The 18,111-nt window shown below is 41.3% G+C and overlaps 4 protein-coding genes across 8 annotated transcripts in view; 2 read left to right on the top strand and 2 right to left on the bottom strand.

The window, feature by feature from the left end:
• itsn1 (intersectin 1 (SH3 domain protein)) overlaps positions 1-1,459 on the bottom strand; it is a 50,042-nt gene extending 48,583 nt beyond the window's left edge. The window contains 1 exon segment of the mRNA XM_048234532.1: positions 1,314-1,459. The gene's annotated coding sequence lies outside the window, so the exon portion shown is untranslated.
• On the top strand, positions 1,373-14,004 carry cryzl1 (crystallin, zeta (quinone reductase)-like 1). Of its 4 annotated transcripts, none has more exons than XM_048234505.1 (15): positions 1,373-1,722; positions 2,015-2,110; positions 2,196-2,273; positions 2,600-2,672; positions 2,782-2,826; positions 2,925-2,993; positions 4,731-4,864; positions 5,165-5,276; positions 5,508-5,528; positions 5,780-5,878; positions 6,730-6,848; positions 7,809-7,914; positions 10,295-10,340; positions 10,464-10,533; positions 13,742-14,004. In XM_048234505.1, exons 2-15 carry the CDS (start codon positions 2,048-2,050, stop codon positions 13,754-13,756), a joined length of 1,050 nt encoding a protein of 349 aa, XP_048090462.1. In that variant the 5' UTR covers positions 1,373-1,722; positions 2,015-2,047; the 3' UTR covers positions 13,757-14,004. The 4 variants fall into 4 exon arrangements, with proteins under 4 accessions (XP_048090462.1, XP_048090464.1, XP_048090461.1 ...); XM_048234507.1 differs by lacking the exon at positions 13,742-14,004 and adding an exon at positions 13,632-13,722; XM_048234504.1 differs by lacking the exon at positions 13,742-14,004 and having other exon boundaries at positions 1,376-1,722; positions 10,464-10,778.
• setd4 (SET domain containing 4) lies at positions 10,650-15,464 on the bottom strand. Of its 2 annotated transcripts, none has more exons than XM_048234503.1 (10): positions 15,333-15,464; positions 15,135-15,230; positions 14,991-15,028; positions 14,822-14,910; positions 14,019-14,448; positions 13,653-13,827; positions 13,109-13,190; positions 12,914-12,994; positions 11,769-11,892; positions 10,650-11,677 (listed from the first exon to the last, which is right to left on the bottom strand). In XM_048234503.1, exons 1-10 carry the CDS (start codon positions 15,379-15,381, stop codon positions 11,522-11,524), a joined length of 1,320 nt encoding a protein of 439 aa, XP_048090460.1. In that variant the 5' UTR covers positions 15,382-15,464; the 3' UTR covers positions 10,650-11,521. The 2 variants fall into 2 exon arrangements, with proteins under 2 accessions (XP_048090460.1, XP_048090459.1); XM_048234502.1 differs by having other exon boundaries at positions 15,330-15,464.
• A 155-nt stretch (positions 15,465-15,619) lies between these two features.
• Positions 15,620-17,885, top strand: LOC125288284 (carbonyl reductase [NADPH] 1-like). The gene is made up of 4 exons (XM_048234508.1): positions 15,620-15,713; positions 15,976-16,261; positions 16,353-16,460; positions 16,674-17,885. The coding sequence occupies exons 2-4, from the start codon at positions 15,976-15,978 to the stop codon at positions 17,108-17,110; spliced, it is 831 nt and encodes a 276-aa protein (XP_048090465.1). The 5' UTR covers positions 15,620-15,713; the 3' UTR covers positions 17,111-17,885.
• Positions 17,886-18,111: the final 226 nt, after the last annotated feature.

Here is an 18,111-nt window from a genome sequence, read left to right on the forward strand (position 1 = left end):
CTTTGCAAAACTTTCAATCAACGATTAGCGGACGTGGAATTGTTGGTCTCCACAATAGTTTGTAATCCAATTAACTACGAACCCCACAAGCCTTTGTGCGTTGTTCACGTTCGCAAAACTTTTTTGAAACCTTTCTACTCAATGGAGCACCATGACGCCGCTTTGCCTGTAAACAGTTCAGCAGTGTGTTGTGCTGGTACAGCAGCTTCTGTGCAATCTCTTGTAACAGGGAGTGCCAACTCCTCTGCGCGGCAGCACACCGGCTCCCTGCCTGGAACATGCAGAAGACATTGGGTATAACGTATATGTTACCCACCGTTATACCGTGTTGTTGGACTCAACCCTTGCATGTTTACAAATAAGAATTCTGTTAAAAAGTAAACAGAGCCAAAGACAAGGGGACATTGGCCTCTAATCTGTTCAATGTAACGTTACTGACCACCGTTGGCGACAATATGTTAGCGGGATACATTGCCTGTTCTCTGCACACATTTTGCTAGACTTGAATGACAGCAATGACATATGCAAATGCTATAAGAACCTAGCCATCTGCGTATCGACACATGTGCAGGGTTTATGAAAAGTATGGTAATAAAAGGGTGGTAACACTCCCGATGTGGTCCTCTGATCACTAACGTTACCCGGGCCCCTGCAAGCAATGCATGTTAAAGCTAGCTGCTTAGCATCGGCACCATCAGTCTATTTAAGATGACCACCAGTCAAGCTATCCAGCGCAGAGATTTAATGCATTAGTTGCTCAAGATATTTGGCATACCAATTATATATTACGGGCTTTATAGTACATTGCATCATTTACTTACAAAACAATCACCTGCCCCATAAGCTAAATGAAGATACAATAGAAGTTAAATCTGGTCTGTTAACGTTACCACTTTCCGACAGCTTTTTAACTTCGCTAGCTGGCTGCCTATACTAATTTTAAAAGGTTGTATGGGCTGCTACCGACTGTTAGCTCATGTTTAGCTTAGCTTGCTAATATTTTAACCTGACACAGCAAAAGAGCAAACCTACACTACCTTATATGCAACCAGAAGCTAACACAAATAGTGTGACTTTACTGAAAATGTGTCAACGTGAAGGTGTGGTTGTCTCACAAATTCTCTATGTGGCTATACTGCATGCTAATGTTACTCTGTTCAGCTTGAGAAACCAGTCAACAGTTAGCTAACCAGCAAGCTAACGCTAGATAGGTTTCCAGCCAGGGAGAAAATTCCTCCTCACAACGACGACAACGCGCTTGTCAAAAAAGGACAATCGGTCAAGAAAACAAACCTGGGTCTCTGTTCTCTTACCTCATCGTTCACTTTCCATTTCTGAATAGTTATTTGCAAGAAAAACGTTGAAGTACTTCAAACAAAAGAACAAATCCCTTTAATTCATGAAGTATTTTCCAGCTTTATTTTTCTACTCCCTGTCTCTCTCCCCATGCACCCGCCGGACTGCTACGCTAGTTGGAATTGCAGAATATCGCGAGAGAGGGCCTTTAACGTCACATGCGCAAGCTTGTGATGGAGCGAAATACAGGAAACAAGAAGGATATTCTGATATTCTTCTTCTTGAACTGTTGACATTTCCGACCGTTATCAAAGATGTTTTGGTTTTGCATTTCTGAAGTATCTATCATTTAAAGTTATGTGGTTTTAAGATTGCGTAGACAGCCCACACGTACCGGCTGCATCGAAGTGAATCGGCAGTTAAGTGGTAGGCCTGTGACCGAAGCTTGTTTGTTAACGTTGTTTGTTAGATATAAACTAACAACAATCTGTCAGTAGCCAAATTGATCTATTTGATGAAAGCATGCATGCATACTCCCTAGTAAGATACCAGATGAACCTATTAATCTATAATGTCCCAATGTCTGTAATGTGAATAAGTTCAGTGGACATTTTTGTTGCATTGTTAACATTGTAGCATTGTTTATGTTGAGATTGGAAGGAATATTATGATTAGGTGGTGCAAGTTTGGTTATGCTAATAATTGTGTCTCCATGCAGCATTAAGAACCACCTGGAAACTCGATTGGCAAAATGAAAGGGCTGTTTTGCAGATTAAGTGATTCGGAAGAAGTGAAGTTTGTTATTCAGGAGACTGTGAGTTGATAAGCTCGTCATCTTTCCTGCTGTTTGAAAAAAATCCTGCCATATATTAATTTGTTTTTATGCCCCTATGACAAAGGATGTGCCCACCACCATTGGAAACCACCAGGTCAAGGTCCAAGTAAAAGGCTGTGCTCTAAGTCCAGTGGATATTAAAGTGAGCTATGTAACTAAATATTGGTGTAACTTTTCAGTGAGTTTATGGTAGGCCAAAATGTTTTTTTACTTAATATTGTTAACAAAACACACATCACAAAACCTGTGACCTAAACTTTTTCACATGTCCAAGACGATTGCTACATTGGGATTATCAAGTAGATAGATAGATAGATAGATAGATAGATAGAGAGGTAGAGAGAGAGAGGGAGAGATAGATACTTTATTGATCCCCAAGGGGAAATTCAAGTGAACAGTGGCAGAAAGCCTGGTCCAGATAGGGTAAGAAAATGTCTAATAATTAGCTTTCTTTTCTTTGTCTTTCAGCTTTACAATGACTTGAAGTTGCAGAGGGACACAGTTCCAGTAGGAAGAGAGATTGTGGGGACTGTTCGTCAAGGTTATACACAATCTATTTTGGTGACAGTGACATTAAATGCATCAGGGACTACCTCAAGAAAACTGTAAGTCACTGTTTTCTGACTCTGAATATGTCTCTCTTTCTGTAGTTGGACCCAAGGTGACTTTTTTCCAACCTGATGATGAGGTTGTTGGTAAGACTGGCACTTCTGTAGAGCAGAGGATTGCTTTTATAAAGAATAAGCATTTTAATTTTGTGAAGCAGATATAACAAATATTTATTCTATCGCAGGTATTCTTCCATTGGATACTGAGGTATCTGGCTTATGCAATACCGTACTCATTCATGAACAGTTACTTGGTAAGTGGCATTTAACATTAGTGGACATTCACATAAATTAACTCTGTGCTGTCTTACACATCCTAATGAACTCTGTGCTATCTTATACACATCCTGATGAACTCTGTGCTATCTTACACATCCTAATGTAAGTTCATGATTGGTTATTTTTTCAAATACTTACCAAGAAAAATTGCCTGAATTTCAGCTTGATTCTACGCCATCTTTTTCCAGATAGGTGTAATAGCTTGATAGTTGTTTTGTTTCAGCTTTGTGGCAAAGATGTGCTATAAACATAATATAACTAAATATAGATTCAAAACAACATTTTTACACATCATTAACCGTTGAACACCTCATTCACCGTTGAACACCTCATTCAACCGGTCATAATTTAGTATTCTGCAGAGCAATATAGCAGGCACATATATATAATTCACATAGTTGTAAATTGCCCAAGGTAGGCTTGTATGTTGTTGTTTTGTATTATGCATATGATCAGGCTTGGAATTTCACCATTATGGGGGCAAGGCCACTTGGTCTTCAGTTGGGCATATTTGGTGGGGGGCACAAAGGCCACATGTCAGGGCACCAAGGCCAAAGTTAACTATAGTAGTAGGCTATAAAAATGATCAAAGTTGTATTTAGCCTATTCACTGCAGTAGACCTGCATCACTGTATGAAACATTACAAAAACATGAATCATGACATATTACATAGAACTGTAAATCATCTGATCATCTAATATTTACAGATATCTAGGGGCGGGCGAGAGAGCCTTATTCGCCCCGTAATGAGTCATTTAACCATATACCGACTTACAAAGATGATTAATTAACACGAAAACGTTTCCTGGTGTCCCTTTAAGGCTACTTTCACAAACTAGTCAGCTGTCCTCTGATTCACCGATATCTAGGCGATATTTGTAACATTTATTTTGCATTTGGCCCATTATGAAATCATGTGGAACAATTTAAACATATTGTAAAACTTAAAGCCCAAATTTGGAGACACAGGGGGCTGTTAAACAAAGGGTTCGTGAAGTATTCCACCGAGATGAATGGGTAGGGAGATGGACGCAAAACCTTCAGTAGAATTTATGATTAAATTTAATTATATTATTTACTTTTCTCGTGAACCGTTCACCACAGCAATTAGCGGTTAACATCGTTTAAAAGCTGAGAAAAAGCTCTTTCATGTGATACTTGTGATGTCTGTGTGATTAGCAGGCTACTTCGCAAGTAGTTCAACTGAGAAGAATGGGTGAATTTGGACGCACTTTCTTTCTTGCGCTGTCACTTTCTCCACTGCGTAAAGGACTAAATTAATTTGCGCTGTGAATGCTAAGATTATTTTGACAGATAAATTGACAAATAAAAACGGAGTGTCTATTTACACCCCTGGTACGAATAGCCTTGGCCACAGGGGCGCCGCTAGGGTTGTATTCCAGAGTACGCACCATGGCCCAGGGCGCTAATCACCCCCCAGCTATTCATACCCTGTGACATAACAACAAAAAGACGTTGCTCACGCAAAAAAAAAATCGCTATTAGGAAGCAAAGCAGAATATTGAAAAAAGGGGGCACTAAGGCCACCGTGGCCTGTAAATCTCTGATTTTTAAAGGGGCATCCAAGGGCCTACCCTGCGATATGATGTAACTTGGTATCAATAACTAAGTAATAAACTGAAATCTCACATTTCGGATAATATAAATAATATTTTTAACTTGCTCATATGTTTGTATTGTTCCTCTGCAGTCCCAAAGCCTGAGAAAGTGAGTTGGGTGTCCGCTGCAGGGGCGGTCCGTGATGGCCTCAGGGCCTACACTGCCCTTCATACTCTGGCCCATATGGCTGTCGGTCAGACACTGCTAGTTCTGGATGGAGCCAGTGTAAGTCCTCCCCATTTTAGAGTCCATTGCATGGCTGGGTAATTGTATAACACAAGCTAAAGACTACAAGAAGTAGTGATACCGTATGCTGCAGCTTATTCAGTGGAACAGATATCATGTCTCCCCTACTTAAGATCTGAAATCAATAATTTAGCACATTGTGTTCACTGGCACTGTTATATCAAATGTAAATAGTAAGAATAGATGTTTATGGAACGTAAATGAAATAGTAAGTAAATGGAAGGAAAGCGAGTTAACTTAATTGACTTGGCCTGATTTCCCTTGTCTGTTTGTCCACAGCCATTCGGTGTTCTAGCGATTCAGTTGGCCCATTACCATGGGGTAAAGGTCCTGGCAACAGCCCATTCCCCAGACGACCTGAAGTTCCTGGAGCAGCTGCGGCCTAGTGTGGGTGAGGAGGACATGTCAGGCAGGGGGTGGCGGGTGGTGCTGATGGGATCAAACAGAAGGGCGTCTGGTTAGCTTTGGGCACAATCAATCACACCCTCTATTTCGCCTGGAGCGAACAGTGAGACATTCTTGTCTGCACCGTGCCATTTCTTTGACAATTTTGCTCTTGCTGACTCTGGCTTCGCTCTGTCTGTCCACTTTCTTTGCTCTGCTGGCTTGGCTCACTCCCAAGGCACAAGGGAGTCATTGCTGGGTAAGTTGGAAATTCTGAGCTGTTTCCTTCAGACATTTTCACAAGCTTGAACCTTTGAGCTAATGGAAAAACATCCACCCTACCTACCCTTTATATATCATTTGCATTACCGGCCTTTGTACTGACACACAGATGTGGGCATGTATGGCTAATGTTCAGTCACATCCTTGGGGACTGGGATAGTGACACTGTAAGGAACAGACCAAAGGGCTGCACTTAACCATTTGCTTTTAATTGTTCTTCTTTTCTAGCTCGGGTGATTGGTGTGTGGGATGCCAAGGTGGATCTGGTGGAGACTTGCCTTGAGGAGACTGGGGGTTTGGGAGTGGACATAGTCATTGATGCTGGAGGTAACAGTCTCTTCCATGGGCTTTGCAAAGTTGATTCCAAATAGCTTGTCATGTCATATTTTAGTCATGTCACATTTTATGACCTGCTGTGAGCATATTAAAAAGAGTAGAGGGTAAAAAGGGTAGAGTTTGGTAATAAGCCACCTTTATTGCATTTTGGTTTACTGCAGACGAGAATTAGACAGGACATCAGACCATCTTATTATGACCGCCGCGCAGTGAAGCGGCGGTCATATAGGTTTAGTCAGATTTTTTTTTTTTTTTTTTCGCAAGTCCAAATTTCCGTCAAGGATTCCCGGGACACTGTAAGACCAATTTTTTGCGTATGTTTGCCTCCAGGGGTCATGTAAACCTATTCCATATGCACACATGTGCATAAACAGATACACACGCACACACATACATTCACAGTAATCCTACGTATGACACATACTCACACAGTAGACATATATACGCATGCATGCACATGCACACACACAGGCACATAAACAGGCAAACACACACATGCACGCACACACACCCACACACACATAAACATAAACATGTACACGCACACATGCACACAATTCAAGAATTTCTCAGAATTATAAATAGGCAAGATGGGGGTGGGGTTGTATAAAATGTATATTACATGTGAAATCTATGAACTAATCATGTTTTGGTACTTGTTGTCTAGCAGATACCAGTGAGAATTGAGTGTGCATAATGCAATCCAGTGAGACCGTTAGAATCATATATGCCTTTCAGCGTGACTTATTTTTGTGGAAAACATGTGCTGGACTGGGCGGCGGTCATATTTTGTACCGCTCTGCGGTACATCTAGTTTATTATGTTTCCCTTGTTTGGTGCAGTGAAGCTTTACGACGAGGAACCGGAATCACAACAGAAACAGCAACTTCCACACAAGCATGACATCATCACCTTGTTAGGAGTTGGAGGTCACTGGGTGACCATGGAGGACAACCTGCAGGTATAGTGCAGTACAATCCCAGAGAAATGTTTTGATTGAAATATTTCAAACTTTGTATTTGTAGTTGTGTGTATTTAGCTTGTTTCTGCTTTGTCCATGTGTCAGTTCCACCTGTTTGAGTATAATTATTTGATTATGATTATTATTACCTTATATCTAACTAATTATGTTTCTTTACAAAGTCATGGTGGTTTATGGTTGTTGTTTTTATGACAATTTGTTAGTTATTATTCTGCTACATTATTTAGCTTGAATTTCCCCTTGGGGATCAATAAAGTATCTATCTATCGCATCTATCTATCTATTTAGTCTATTAGATTTGATTAGATTAGATTAGATTAGATTCAACTTTATTCTCATTGTGCAGAGTACTAGTACAAAGACAACGAAATGCAGTTTGTGTCTAACCAGAAGTCCAAAAAAGCAGAAAAGTGCAATGTGATATACAAAGTATAGACCGATGGTGCATAGAAAGGACAAGAAATATAGTGCAGTGTAGAAAGTAGTATACAGTTGGTTTACAGAAGGTGGTTTAGAGTAGAATAAATTAAATATAAATATGTGCAGTGTATTAGGAGTTACCTTATAAGAGCAGAATAAACATGGCTATGTAATATGAACAATGTATGAACAACATGAGCAGATATGTGCAATATACAGTAGTGGCAGTATCATTATAGTAGTAGTAAGTATTACTACTATTAGTGTTATTTTAATGTTGGCTATTTAACTTTAGTTTAAACTGTTAATTTGTAATATGTTTATTGTTATTGCTTTAAATCGCTTTGGACAAAAGCGCCTGAAGAACCATCAGATTATTTTAAGTAAGTAATAGTAAAGTAATACATTTTATTCCCGCACTCCCAGTGCCCTTACTGCTTGGTCACTCTGGTCTCTGCATCTCTGGTCCTGTTGATGTTTCAAATGAGGTAACAGCTCTCCTTACATACCCCTTCACAGCTGGACCCTCCTGACACTCACAGTCTCTTCCTGAAGGCTGCATCTTTGTCCTTCCTGAACGACGAGGTGTGGACAGCCTCTGCTGCTCGCGAGGGACGATACCTCCGTATCCTTTGACCTGGGTTCCTCCATGAGGATGTCAGAGTGTAATATATAAACTTTATTACAGGCTCAAGGCCCACAGAAGACAATACTGTACACAGATCAATAAAACATCACACATTCATATATACACATTCTATACAGCAACAACAGAAGAATAGAGCTAATGAAGGCACAGATACCAGTGTTCCCATATTTTTGACATGTACCTCACAGAGCTACGACTTGGATCTACTATCTGAACAATAAGCTCATTCATGGATCGGTCCAGCCTGTTCATAAACTTGAAAGTGAGATTTCTCACCAAAGCCATGAAAGTAGTTAAACCCAGCCTACAGAACAGCTGGCTTGCCCTGGTACTTCTTGGTTTCTTCAAGAGAATCCTGAGACAGTCATTATAGGCTACTTTTAGCTTCAGCAGGCTCTCCTTCTTATATCTAACCCAGAGAGGAGCTGTGTAAAGAGGGGAGCAGTAAGTTCGAAACAGGTTGATTTTAACATCTGTAGTGCAGTGATGGAATTTTCTAGCCAGCATGTTGGCTTGGACATATAGCACTCTCCTTTGTCTGCTCATGTCAGCATCATCCTCCAGTGTATCTGTTAGGATGTGCCCCAGATATTTTGTGGTATTAGCTACTCCCAGCTCTTCTCCAGATAGATAGAAAGAAGGGAATTTAATGTTTAAATCATCTTTTGTTCTACATATCATAACCACACTTTTCTTTGCATTATATTTAATATCAAATTCTACCCCATAATCAGAACAGATTAAGTAGCTGTTGGAACCCACTGCTGCTTGGTGATAGAATGGTTAGGTCGTCTGCATATAAGAAATGATTAATCAACATTTCTCCAACCATACAGCCGGTTTGGCATGTTGGAATGTATTGGCATTTGCCGGTAATGACAGCAGAAATCACAATACTTTGGAGAGAAAAGTTTGAGGGTGGTACCAGTACTGGTAGTAATAGTAATAGTAATAGTATGTATCTTGTACATGTGTATGCAAATTTCAGATTTGTTATCAGTTCTGGGTCAGGATGTATGATAATGGTACACCTGTCGAGAACGGCCACACCCTAGCCAGGCAACGTCTGTCTTTTCAGAGCTGATACATGGGAGCAGGGTTCTAAATTAACTTTTTTGATCACCAGCCAATGTGTAATTTTTTTTGGAAAATTATGAGTTTATGAGATGAGTGTCACTGAATGCATTTGATCATTGTATTAACATTGTTGGCATGAATACATACCACAAAATATACACAGAAAGTGCACTTCACTTTATTTCATGTTTGGGATCTCTATCTATTTCTCTGTCGATATCCTCATCCCCTGCTTCATTCCTATTCTCGCCCCCATAAGTCTGTCCCAACCACTGCCGCATTTAGTTTAATCTTAACTTATTAAAAAGGAGATATCAATTATCATCAAAAATGACAAGCCAGCTAGAACCTGCCACTCGTTTTCTCTCCCTCTCCTGCACACTCAGACGCGTTCTCAATTAAATGGAGTAGCATAGGGCCTATGTTCAAGTTGGATCTTTATAGAGAGGACCCGAAAAGTATCATCTTTATGTAACATGCTGTTGGTGCATGTTGACATTGTATACTTTCTCTAACAAGAGTGAAAAACAGTTTGCAGTACAGCTACTATTTATTGGCTAAATGTTGGTCCCTCCTCTCTTGGTGTCCCTACGCAGTGCATCGATGCGTGTGGTGGTGGTGATAACTGATCAGGCTACCTTTTTAAAACTGAAAATTTTTGCCTACAAGCTCCTCACGTTCCATCTTCAGCTAACTCCATAGACAATAAAATAAACAATCTTGCTGCTTCAGGTTTTGAGGTCTCCGTTACATGACATCAGCCCCCCACAAGGGAAATAGGTAAACACAATGCGTTAATTGCGTTCATATTTCGTAATGCATTATGCATTTGTGTTATGTACATGTTAGGTACTTTTTACTTTACTTTACTGGCTAACTCCCTCCTCTTTCAGTCTATGCTCCCTGCTCTGGCTCCGTTCGTTCTTCTAATTCCTTGTGTTTTCTGGTAGACGCTCCGTTCATTCCATGCTCTCGTGCTGGTTTCACTGCAAACTGCGTGCAGCCGACGTAGCATTACAGCACAATGTAGGAAGTACTGCCGGGGGATATATGACCGAAAACAGAGCCTTATGTATCATGCATGTAATGCCTCATGCATCACCGGCCAAACTGGCTAGTAAGTTTTTATTAACACCCGCCAAAATGAATTTTAACCCGCATTTGGCGGGTTGGCGGGTGTTAATTTAGAACCCTGCATGGGAGGTGTATGAAGAACTGTAGCAAATCTCAGAGTGATGACTTTTCTCAGTGTTCTCCTATACCTTCATAACCTTTTCAGACATCCTAAGAGATGTAATGGAAAAGCTTTCAACTGGAACATTCAGGTATGTTTTGGCCCCATGAATATGTACACAGGTCTGCACGTTCTATATATAGAGTCTGTGGTCTGCACAAATAGCATTTCATTTATTTAATGAATAAGATTATATCCACCTTTTGTCTTTTAGACCTTTAGTGGAGGAGCCTGTGCCTTTGTATGAGGCAACTGTGTCTATGGAGATGGTTCAGAAGAAGCAGGTGAGGAAGAGAGTAGTGGTCCAGCTATAAAGAACTACACTTCCCAGCATTCCAAAAACAACTTTTCCCCTGCATACAGATCATGTCTTTATTGGCCAGTCATTTTTTTTTACGGATAATGTTTCCATTTATTTGACAGATGCTGTCAGTTAATGTACTGTTAAAATGTTTTGCTACATTTATGTTATGAAACATTGTAATATTATAACACTTTGATGAAATTAAAATTGTTTTCAGAATGTGAAGACCTTCCCTGAATCTAAAAGTGATGTAGACTCGTATAGCTCTGAAAGAAATTAAGAGACCACTGCACATTTTTCAGATTTTTTTTCTGTTGCTGAGTGACATTTTAATGAATTGACAGTCAAATTTGACAATGAATTGATAGTCAAATTTGCAGTGGTCTCTTAATTTTGAATACGACCGTCAACTCATTCAAATATCACTCAGCAACTGTAGGATGACATCAGAAAAATGTGCAGTGCCCTACCCGGGAGGGTCAACCTCCTGTTCTCACCTTGATATGGCTTGTGTAAACCTCCACACAAAAGTTAGCACAAACTGGCACAACAGATTATCCCCACTGGTTTCATCAACAGACACCTATATACAGGGCAAACTGGCTCTTGTGACTATATAAGCTTGTCTTTTTTTTTCTTCCACTATTCAATGCATAGCCCATATTCCCACATGTCTTCCTCCTCATCTTACCAAGCATATGCTCAACTGGTGGTGAGGAAAGAGCAGGTCTTTGGCAGCACAGTGTAGCCTTTCACTGCCTGAGAGAAAGTGCCTTGGCCTGCCCGCACACTCTGGATCCCCTGGGCACTCTGTTGAATTGCAAAAGTCCCGTTGTGCCAAGAGAGCCATATTCATGCCCTCTTTTACTCAAACTGGCTCTTGTGATGCGTTGGCAGAGGGACAGGGCCCAAGATTTGCAACAACACGCACAGAGTTAGTAGCCGGTTTCCTTAGCCCGCTTGTTTTTTTAGGCAAAGCCCGGTTGGCTTGGCAACGGTTGCCGTTGGAGACCCAGAAGTTCCTGTGACTGCCCCAGAATCGCCTGCTCCTCGCGGCGAAGGAATTCCACCATGGACAACTGCTCAGTCAGAGTGGTGTCTGCCCCTTCTTTGAGGTGGGATAGCTGTGGGGCACAAAAGCCGCACACAAGAGACTTATGAGTCATCAGTCTGGATGTTTATGTATTGGAAACCATGTGAAAGAGGCCCACTCACCCTCTCTAAAGCCTTGCTGCTTTCCTCCAAAAGGATCTTGCAGAGCATGAGAGCTGTTTGGACAGTCCACTCCTCTCTGTCCTTGCACACTACTGCCCCCAAGAGGACAGATTTCCAGCATGCACTGTGAACAGAGTAGACGCTGTTACTGCTCTGCACTGACACAAGATCAACTGTGATTGTGCTATTATCAAAATAATAAGTAAATGCAGTCAGGCGACTGCAGAACTTCGCCCCCCATCATCAAAGAGATATGGTGACAATCTACCATAGATAGATCAGACCAGAACCTTTCAAGTTTAGTGAGCGCATATGGACATGCACACACAGACGCACAAACAACACCCAATTACATAATACCCAAAGACACCTACCGGTAATTACAATACCCTTGGTAAATACACTATATGGACCAAACTATTGAGACACCTACCATTATACCCACAGAAATTTCAGAAACATCACACTCTAAATCTATAGGTATTAATATCTGGAAATTTCCATTCCACTCAATTATAGACAGAATACCAGCGGAGATCATTTGTATTGTTTTAATCAGGGCAGCAGTTTTCAGATTACATTATCTGCTTACATAATTGCAGAAGGGTTCTCGACTGTTGTAGAAAGAAATGGCTGATCTTTAATGCAATATCTACATTGCCCATTTTCAGCAACCAGAGAACCCTTTTGGAGAGCCCTGATTTAAAAAGCAATGCAACTGATCTCAACTGGTATTCTGTCTATAATGGAGTAGAATGGGAATTTCTAAGTGACCCCAAACTTTTAACCGGTAGTGAACTTGGCTATATTATCATATACAGCTCTGGAAAAAATTAAGAGACCACTGCACATTTTTCTAACGTCATCCTACGGTTGCTGAGTAACATTCGAATGAGTTGACGGTCATATTCAAATTTGCAGTGGTTTTCTTAATTTTGGAATATGACCGTCAACTCATTAGCATGTCACTCAGCAACCTTAGGATGACATCAGAAAAATTTGCAGCTCTTTTTCCAGAGCTGTAAGATAGATCTGTTTATTTTAAGCAATTCCAATGATAGATGAGGCCAAATAAATAAATAAAAAAATAATCAAGTCATAGTCAAGTATTATACTGGAGAAACAGCTGAAAGGTCTGGTCGTACTATTGCTCTGGCTTCAGGGAGAGCAGCCTGAGGGCGGTCATCAGCCTCCAGGAAGGACCATCGAATCCAAAGGTCAAGTTCCTGAAGCAACACAAAAGATATACAAGAAAATAGAGATGGCATTTATAATTGATACACAACTACTGAGAAAAGTGAGCACCTGTGTGAGAAAATACCTAACATGGATGACCTTACATGAGAAAGTCGTGTTCCTTCAGGAAGAGAAGCTTCTGTGGCAATTGTTTGTCCCTGTCATTGAGACACAGCTTCAGAATATCTGGGGAAGGCAGGAGTTAAACACTGTACAATCTGAGCTGAACTATGCATTGACATTTAGTAGTAGTAGGTCTGAACAATCTCTTCTGCCTGGTCAATGTCAGTACCCAAACCAAGGAAATGTTATGCCATAGACAGGCGAAAGTGCACAAGTCACTATTAATTGCTTACTGCAAAAACTAGATGTTATTGTTTATTATTGCCAGCTATGCTTTTTCTTTATCCATTTATTCTTTACTTCAGTGGGGGAGTTGAAAGCAATTTAAAGTAAGGTTAATTCCTAAACACACACATAGCACACACATAACATTTAGTTATCATAAGATAAAATGTACAACAGATGTGCACACACTACCCATGTATTCATCACCACCTCAGCTCACAGTGGAACAGTATGAAGATGCTAAATGCAATGATGATCTGTTCTAATGTTTCTGGTAAGACCATTTAGGTATAGACTCACCAAGGTCAACATAAACCACAGCATGAGGGTTGCCGGGGGCAACAAAGCCATAATCTAAAAGCAGACGTTGGTTGTCGTGTGGTCCATAGCAGATGAAGGCCTGATGGAACTTGCTGCATCCCTGGACACTCCTGATCTCATAGCACCTGTTTGCCTGGCTGAACCCTGCTGTAACCTGGAAAAAGAGATTTATGAACCAACAGAACAGATGAGTATGTAAAAGTGTTCTGATTGTAAACATGACAAATGAACCAAGAACACAAGTTTGGCACAAGTTTAGTTTTATAACTACAGTATAGAATTTATACTATTATATATTGTAGATTAACTTGTGGTAAATACTGATAATCTGATTACTTGTCCCACCTGTACTTGGGGACAGTGGTTGAGCAGATCCAGGTAAGGTGCCAGCGCATAAACATCTGGCTCTGTGGAGAGGTGGGGGCTCTGGGGGTGCCTCATGTACACAGTCCTTGTGTTCACACTACACCACGCCCAGCACAATGCATCATGGGAAAATAGAGTCACTGCTGGCTCTCGGAGGAGCGGCTGCAGAGAAGCAAAGAAGGCGGCAGAGGAAGAATGTAGCTCCCAAACTCTCTCCCTCTGATCCCGAGCTTTCACCCTCAGCCCTGGCGGCAACAGGTTGATGATGTCATCAGAGAAGTACGCAGGGCAGGTGTAGGTTTGAGGTAGAACATCAATGTAGGGCTTCCACTTGGACAAACTCCCAGCATGCCTTTCAGCAATCAGGAAGGCACAGAGAGCGAGCAGAGGAGACACTGGAGGCTTCCACCTGTGGAAGGACAGACAACAGAGCCTGGATAAGGACCATTCAAAGACCACACAACTGCATGTACTTAAGGCATGCAGTTTCAAACCATTTTCTCATGAGTCACTAATATCTATATTTGATATTGAACCAAATATCAGACCTCAGACATTCTAAGCTCTAACTTACAGGGTTAGTCTTTGTTTAGTCTTATTTTTTTTCTCTGGTATTTCTGAAGACTTTATTGCTTCAATGTTCTATAGTTATACGTGTTGGATGCATACAAATAGGTCAGATTTAATAATGAATACACATTTCAACCTTTCCAAGTTATATCAATGTTCCAATGGCAGAAATACTGAAAACTTTTGATGGCACTCAACACACAGGTACACACCTCTTTATATACTCTCCCAAGTAGCTCCCAAGAACAGTGCTGGTGGTCAACAGGCATTGTTCAGGTAAGGAAATCAGCATTCCGTTGGCCTGTAGGAGAACAAGGTTAAAGTTCAAACATCTAGGGGCAAGTATTTAGGTTAATTGACAACAGTAGTTTAAATCGTCACCTTAATGGGAGAAGTGACCATCAATCCCCTTCCAGTATCTGAGGAAAACCAACAGGACATATTGACCACCACATTATAAATGTTATTAAATAATGTAGGCCTAGGTTATGAAAGATATTAAAGAACATGAAAGGTACAGTATACCGCCGAAGTGTGCTGGGATAAGAAGTTTAGATCTGAATCCTCTCTCTTTCAACCACCTCCGCAGTTCCACAAACCGAGGTTCATGACACAGGGTCACTAAAACAGTTAAAACAGTTATAACAGTATCTCTTACTCAGCACCAGGCATTTTGTTACAAAACGTAATTAAAGCCAGAGAATGTTAAAGCACACTTACAACGTTTTGTCTTCTTCTTCTTCTTCCTTGCTCGTCTTCCCCTGTGCCCCATTCCTTTGACCAGTTATCTATGAAATAACTTTCCCACGATATCCTCGTTACTTCGGTTATGTATCCAAACACACTTTTGCAGAGTTGTTGTGGTTTTCATTTATCTCACAACACAGTGTTAACGTTAGATTCAGAAAACTGAGGCGCTGCATCAGGCTGCATGCACGCTGTCATCTTGAGTGTGATGTCACGAACATTGTTTTTCCGGTTCTGCGCAGTAGAGCATGCTACAATTACATCACCAGCAGGCAGCAGGTGATAGCATGTTTGAAGTTATGTCGAAGTAAAGTGCTTTAGCAATAACGACCACACCAACCTCAAGCACTTGTTGTGGTAAGTAGTGGGCTAGTATTAAACTCCGCATTTTATTCCAAGTCTGTCATGAAGCACATGGGTGATTTATAGCAGGCATACGTTCTATTTCTGTACAGCTGAATAATGCATGCCCTTAAATTAGCTAGCTGGGTGAAGTGGCTTTATCAAATGTGAACGCCTGCAGTGTCACTGTCTTCGTGATGCTATAGTTGAATTAGACATACCGGTAACTTGATTTTGAAGATCTGACACTGCATCTCTTCGATTAACATTTGTGCAGATGGCCACCCCCAAAGTTGCGCTTGTGACCGGTTCCAATAAGGGCATTGGTCTGGCGGTAGTGCGGTCACTGTGCAAACAATTCACAGGCGACGTTTACTTGGCTTCCCGGGATGTCGGTCGAGGGACAGCGGCAGTAGAGAATCTCAAAGCAGAGGGTCTGAAACCCCTGTACCATCAGCTGGACATCACAGACCCAGAGAGTGTGCGCACTGCGCGGGACTACTTTCAGGAAAATTATGGTGGTTTGGACGTTCTCATCAACAATGCAGCCATAGCATTCAAAAGTAATTTTAACTTTTGTTTCAACAAATAGTGGTATATAATGGCAACAATGGGTTTAGGTGTGGCTCTAAATTCAAAGGTTTTCCTCCACAGTGGCTGACACCACACCATTTGGAGTCCAAGCAGAGGTGACGCTGAAGACCAACTTTTTCGCAACCAGGAACATGTGCAATGTTTTTCTTCCTATTATAAAAGCAGGTGGTAAGTCATGCTGATGTCAAAATATATCTTAAAGCTTTTGTATGTCCGTGAGGACTTACTAACGGCATGTCGTCCAGCATTAAGTTGAAAAGCCTTTGTGGCTAGTTAAGTTTAAAAAAGCCAATAGTTTTGGCCAGTAACTGGTCTTAATCTGGGTGTGGGTGCAATGCCACGTACTCCTTCAACATGACCCCATTGTGCAACCCCGAGCAGGTAGAGTTGTGAACGTCTCCAGCGTCATGGGCGCCATGGCCCTGAGCAGATGCAGCCCGGAGCTGCAGGCCCGCTTCCGCAGTGACGACATCACGGAGGAAGAGCTGGTGGGCCTGATGGAGCGTTTCGTCAAGGAGGCACAGGAGGGCGTCCACTCAGAGAGAGGATGGCCAAGCACGGCCTACGGCATCTCCAAGACTGGCCTCACCGTCCTCTCCAGGATCCATGCCCGCAGGCTGAGGCAGGAGAGACCCCAAGACAACGTCCTGCTCAATGCCTGCTGCCCTGGCTGGGTGCGGACGGACATGGCGGGGCCCGATGCTCCTAAGTCACCAGATGAGGGCGCTGTTACCCCTGTATACCTGGCCTTGCTGCTTCCAGGGGCAGAAGAACCTCATGGCCAGTTTGTGTCAGAGAAGAAAGTGCAGCCCTGGTGAGCAGTGGAACAGGATTGAAGTCAGGAGAGTGTAGACCTTGTGATGGTAAACAAACCTCAGCATAAACATGTAGTAATGTTTTTTACACACATTGAATGTGTAGATGCCCAGTGATCAACTAGATGACAGCATTTCAATAGGACTGCAGAAGAAGATGAAGAAAGAGGACTTGGCACCTGTGCATTCTGAAGCTATGTGTGTAATATTGTCAGTGTATTACTGTTTGTATTTAATATTTTCAAATTAGGTTACCTTTTAATAGTCTTTAGTCAAAGATGCTATATGTAGAAGTCACTTCAAATACCATTATGCCTGTCATGGTACTTGTGTGGTATGTGGTACTGTGATTGCATTGTTTTCCTGTTTTTTGTGACATAGCAAATGTTTAGGTACAGAATGGGGTTTTTGAGAGTGGACAGGACGTTGGGGCTGGGTGGTTAGCATGCAAAATTTCGTGGATGTGACGGCAACCAATATAGGCATTCATGAGATTGTGTCACATTCTGTTGCTAGTGAGTTTGGGAAGGTTTAAACTAAGATTCTTACACATAACACCTCTAATCATCCATAGACCCTACTGTATGTTCACACGAACATCACCATGATGGCAGATTTATTATTTACTAAAAGAAAATATTTTAGATATTTTTTAATTAAATCTTACGCCCTACACTGTGTTTTGTGATTGAATGTACCATGTTTTGCAACTTGCTGTGAATGATTATTGTTTGATGAAGTGTTAACTTGTGTTAGATCATAAACATTTAACACCATGTGTTTATGTGTCTGCAACCATTGCATCATTTAAGGTAATTTCCACATTTGATTAAGTTTTTTTTTATTTTATTCATTATTTTGATTGAAAACTTATCTAACACAGTTTATGTCTAACCTAGTTATGATAAAACTAAGTTATAGTCTGCCTATTAGAAGAGCAGAGATACAGTATAGGTGCCCAGTGGTCCACCAGCCTGGTGATATATCAGTAGCCGAGCAGACAT

Source organism: Alosa alosa, chromosome 23, assembly GCF_017589495.1.
Source record: "Alosa alosa isolate M-15738 ecotype Scorff River chromosome 23, AALO_Geno_1.1, whole genome shotgun sequence".
NCBI classification, from domain to species: Eukaryota; Metazoa; Chordata; class Actinopteri; order Clupeiformes; family Clupeidae; genus Alosa; species Alosa alosa.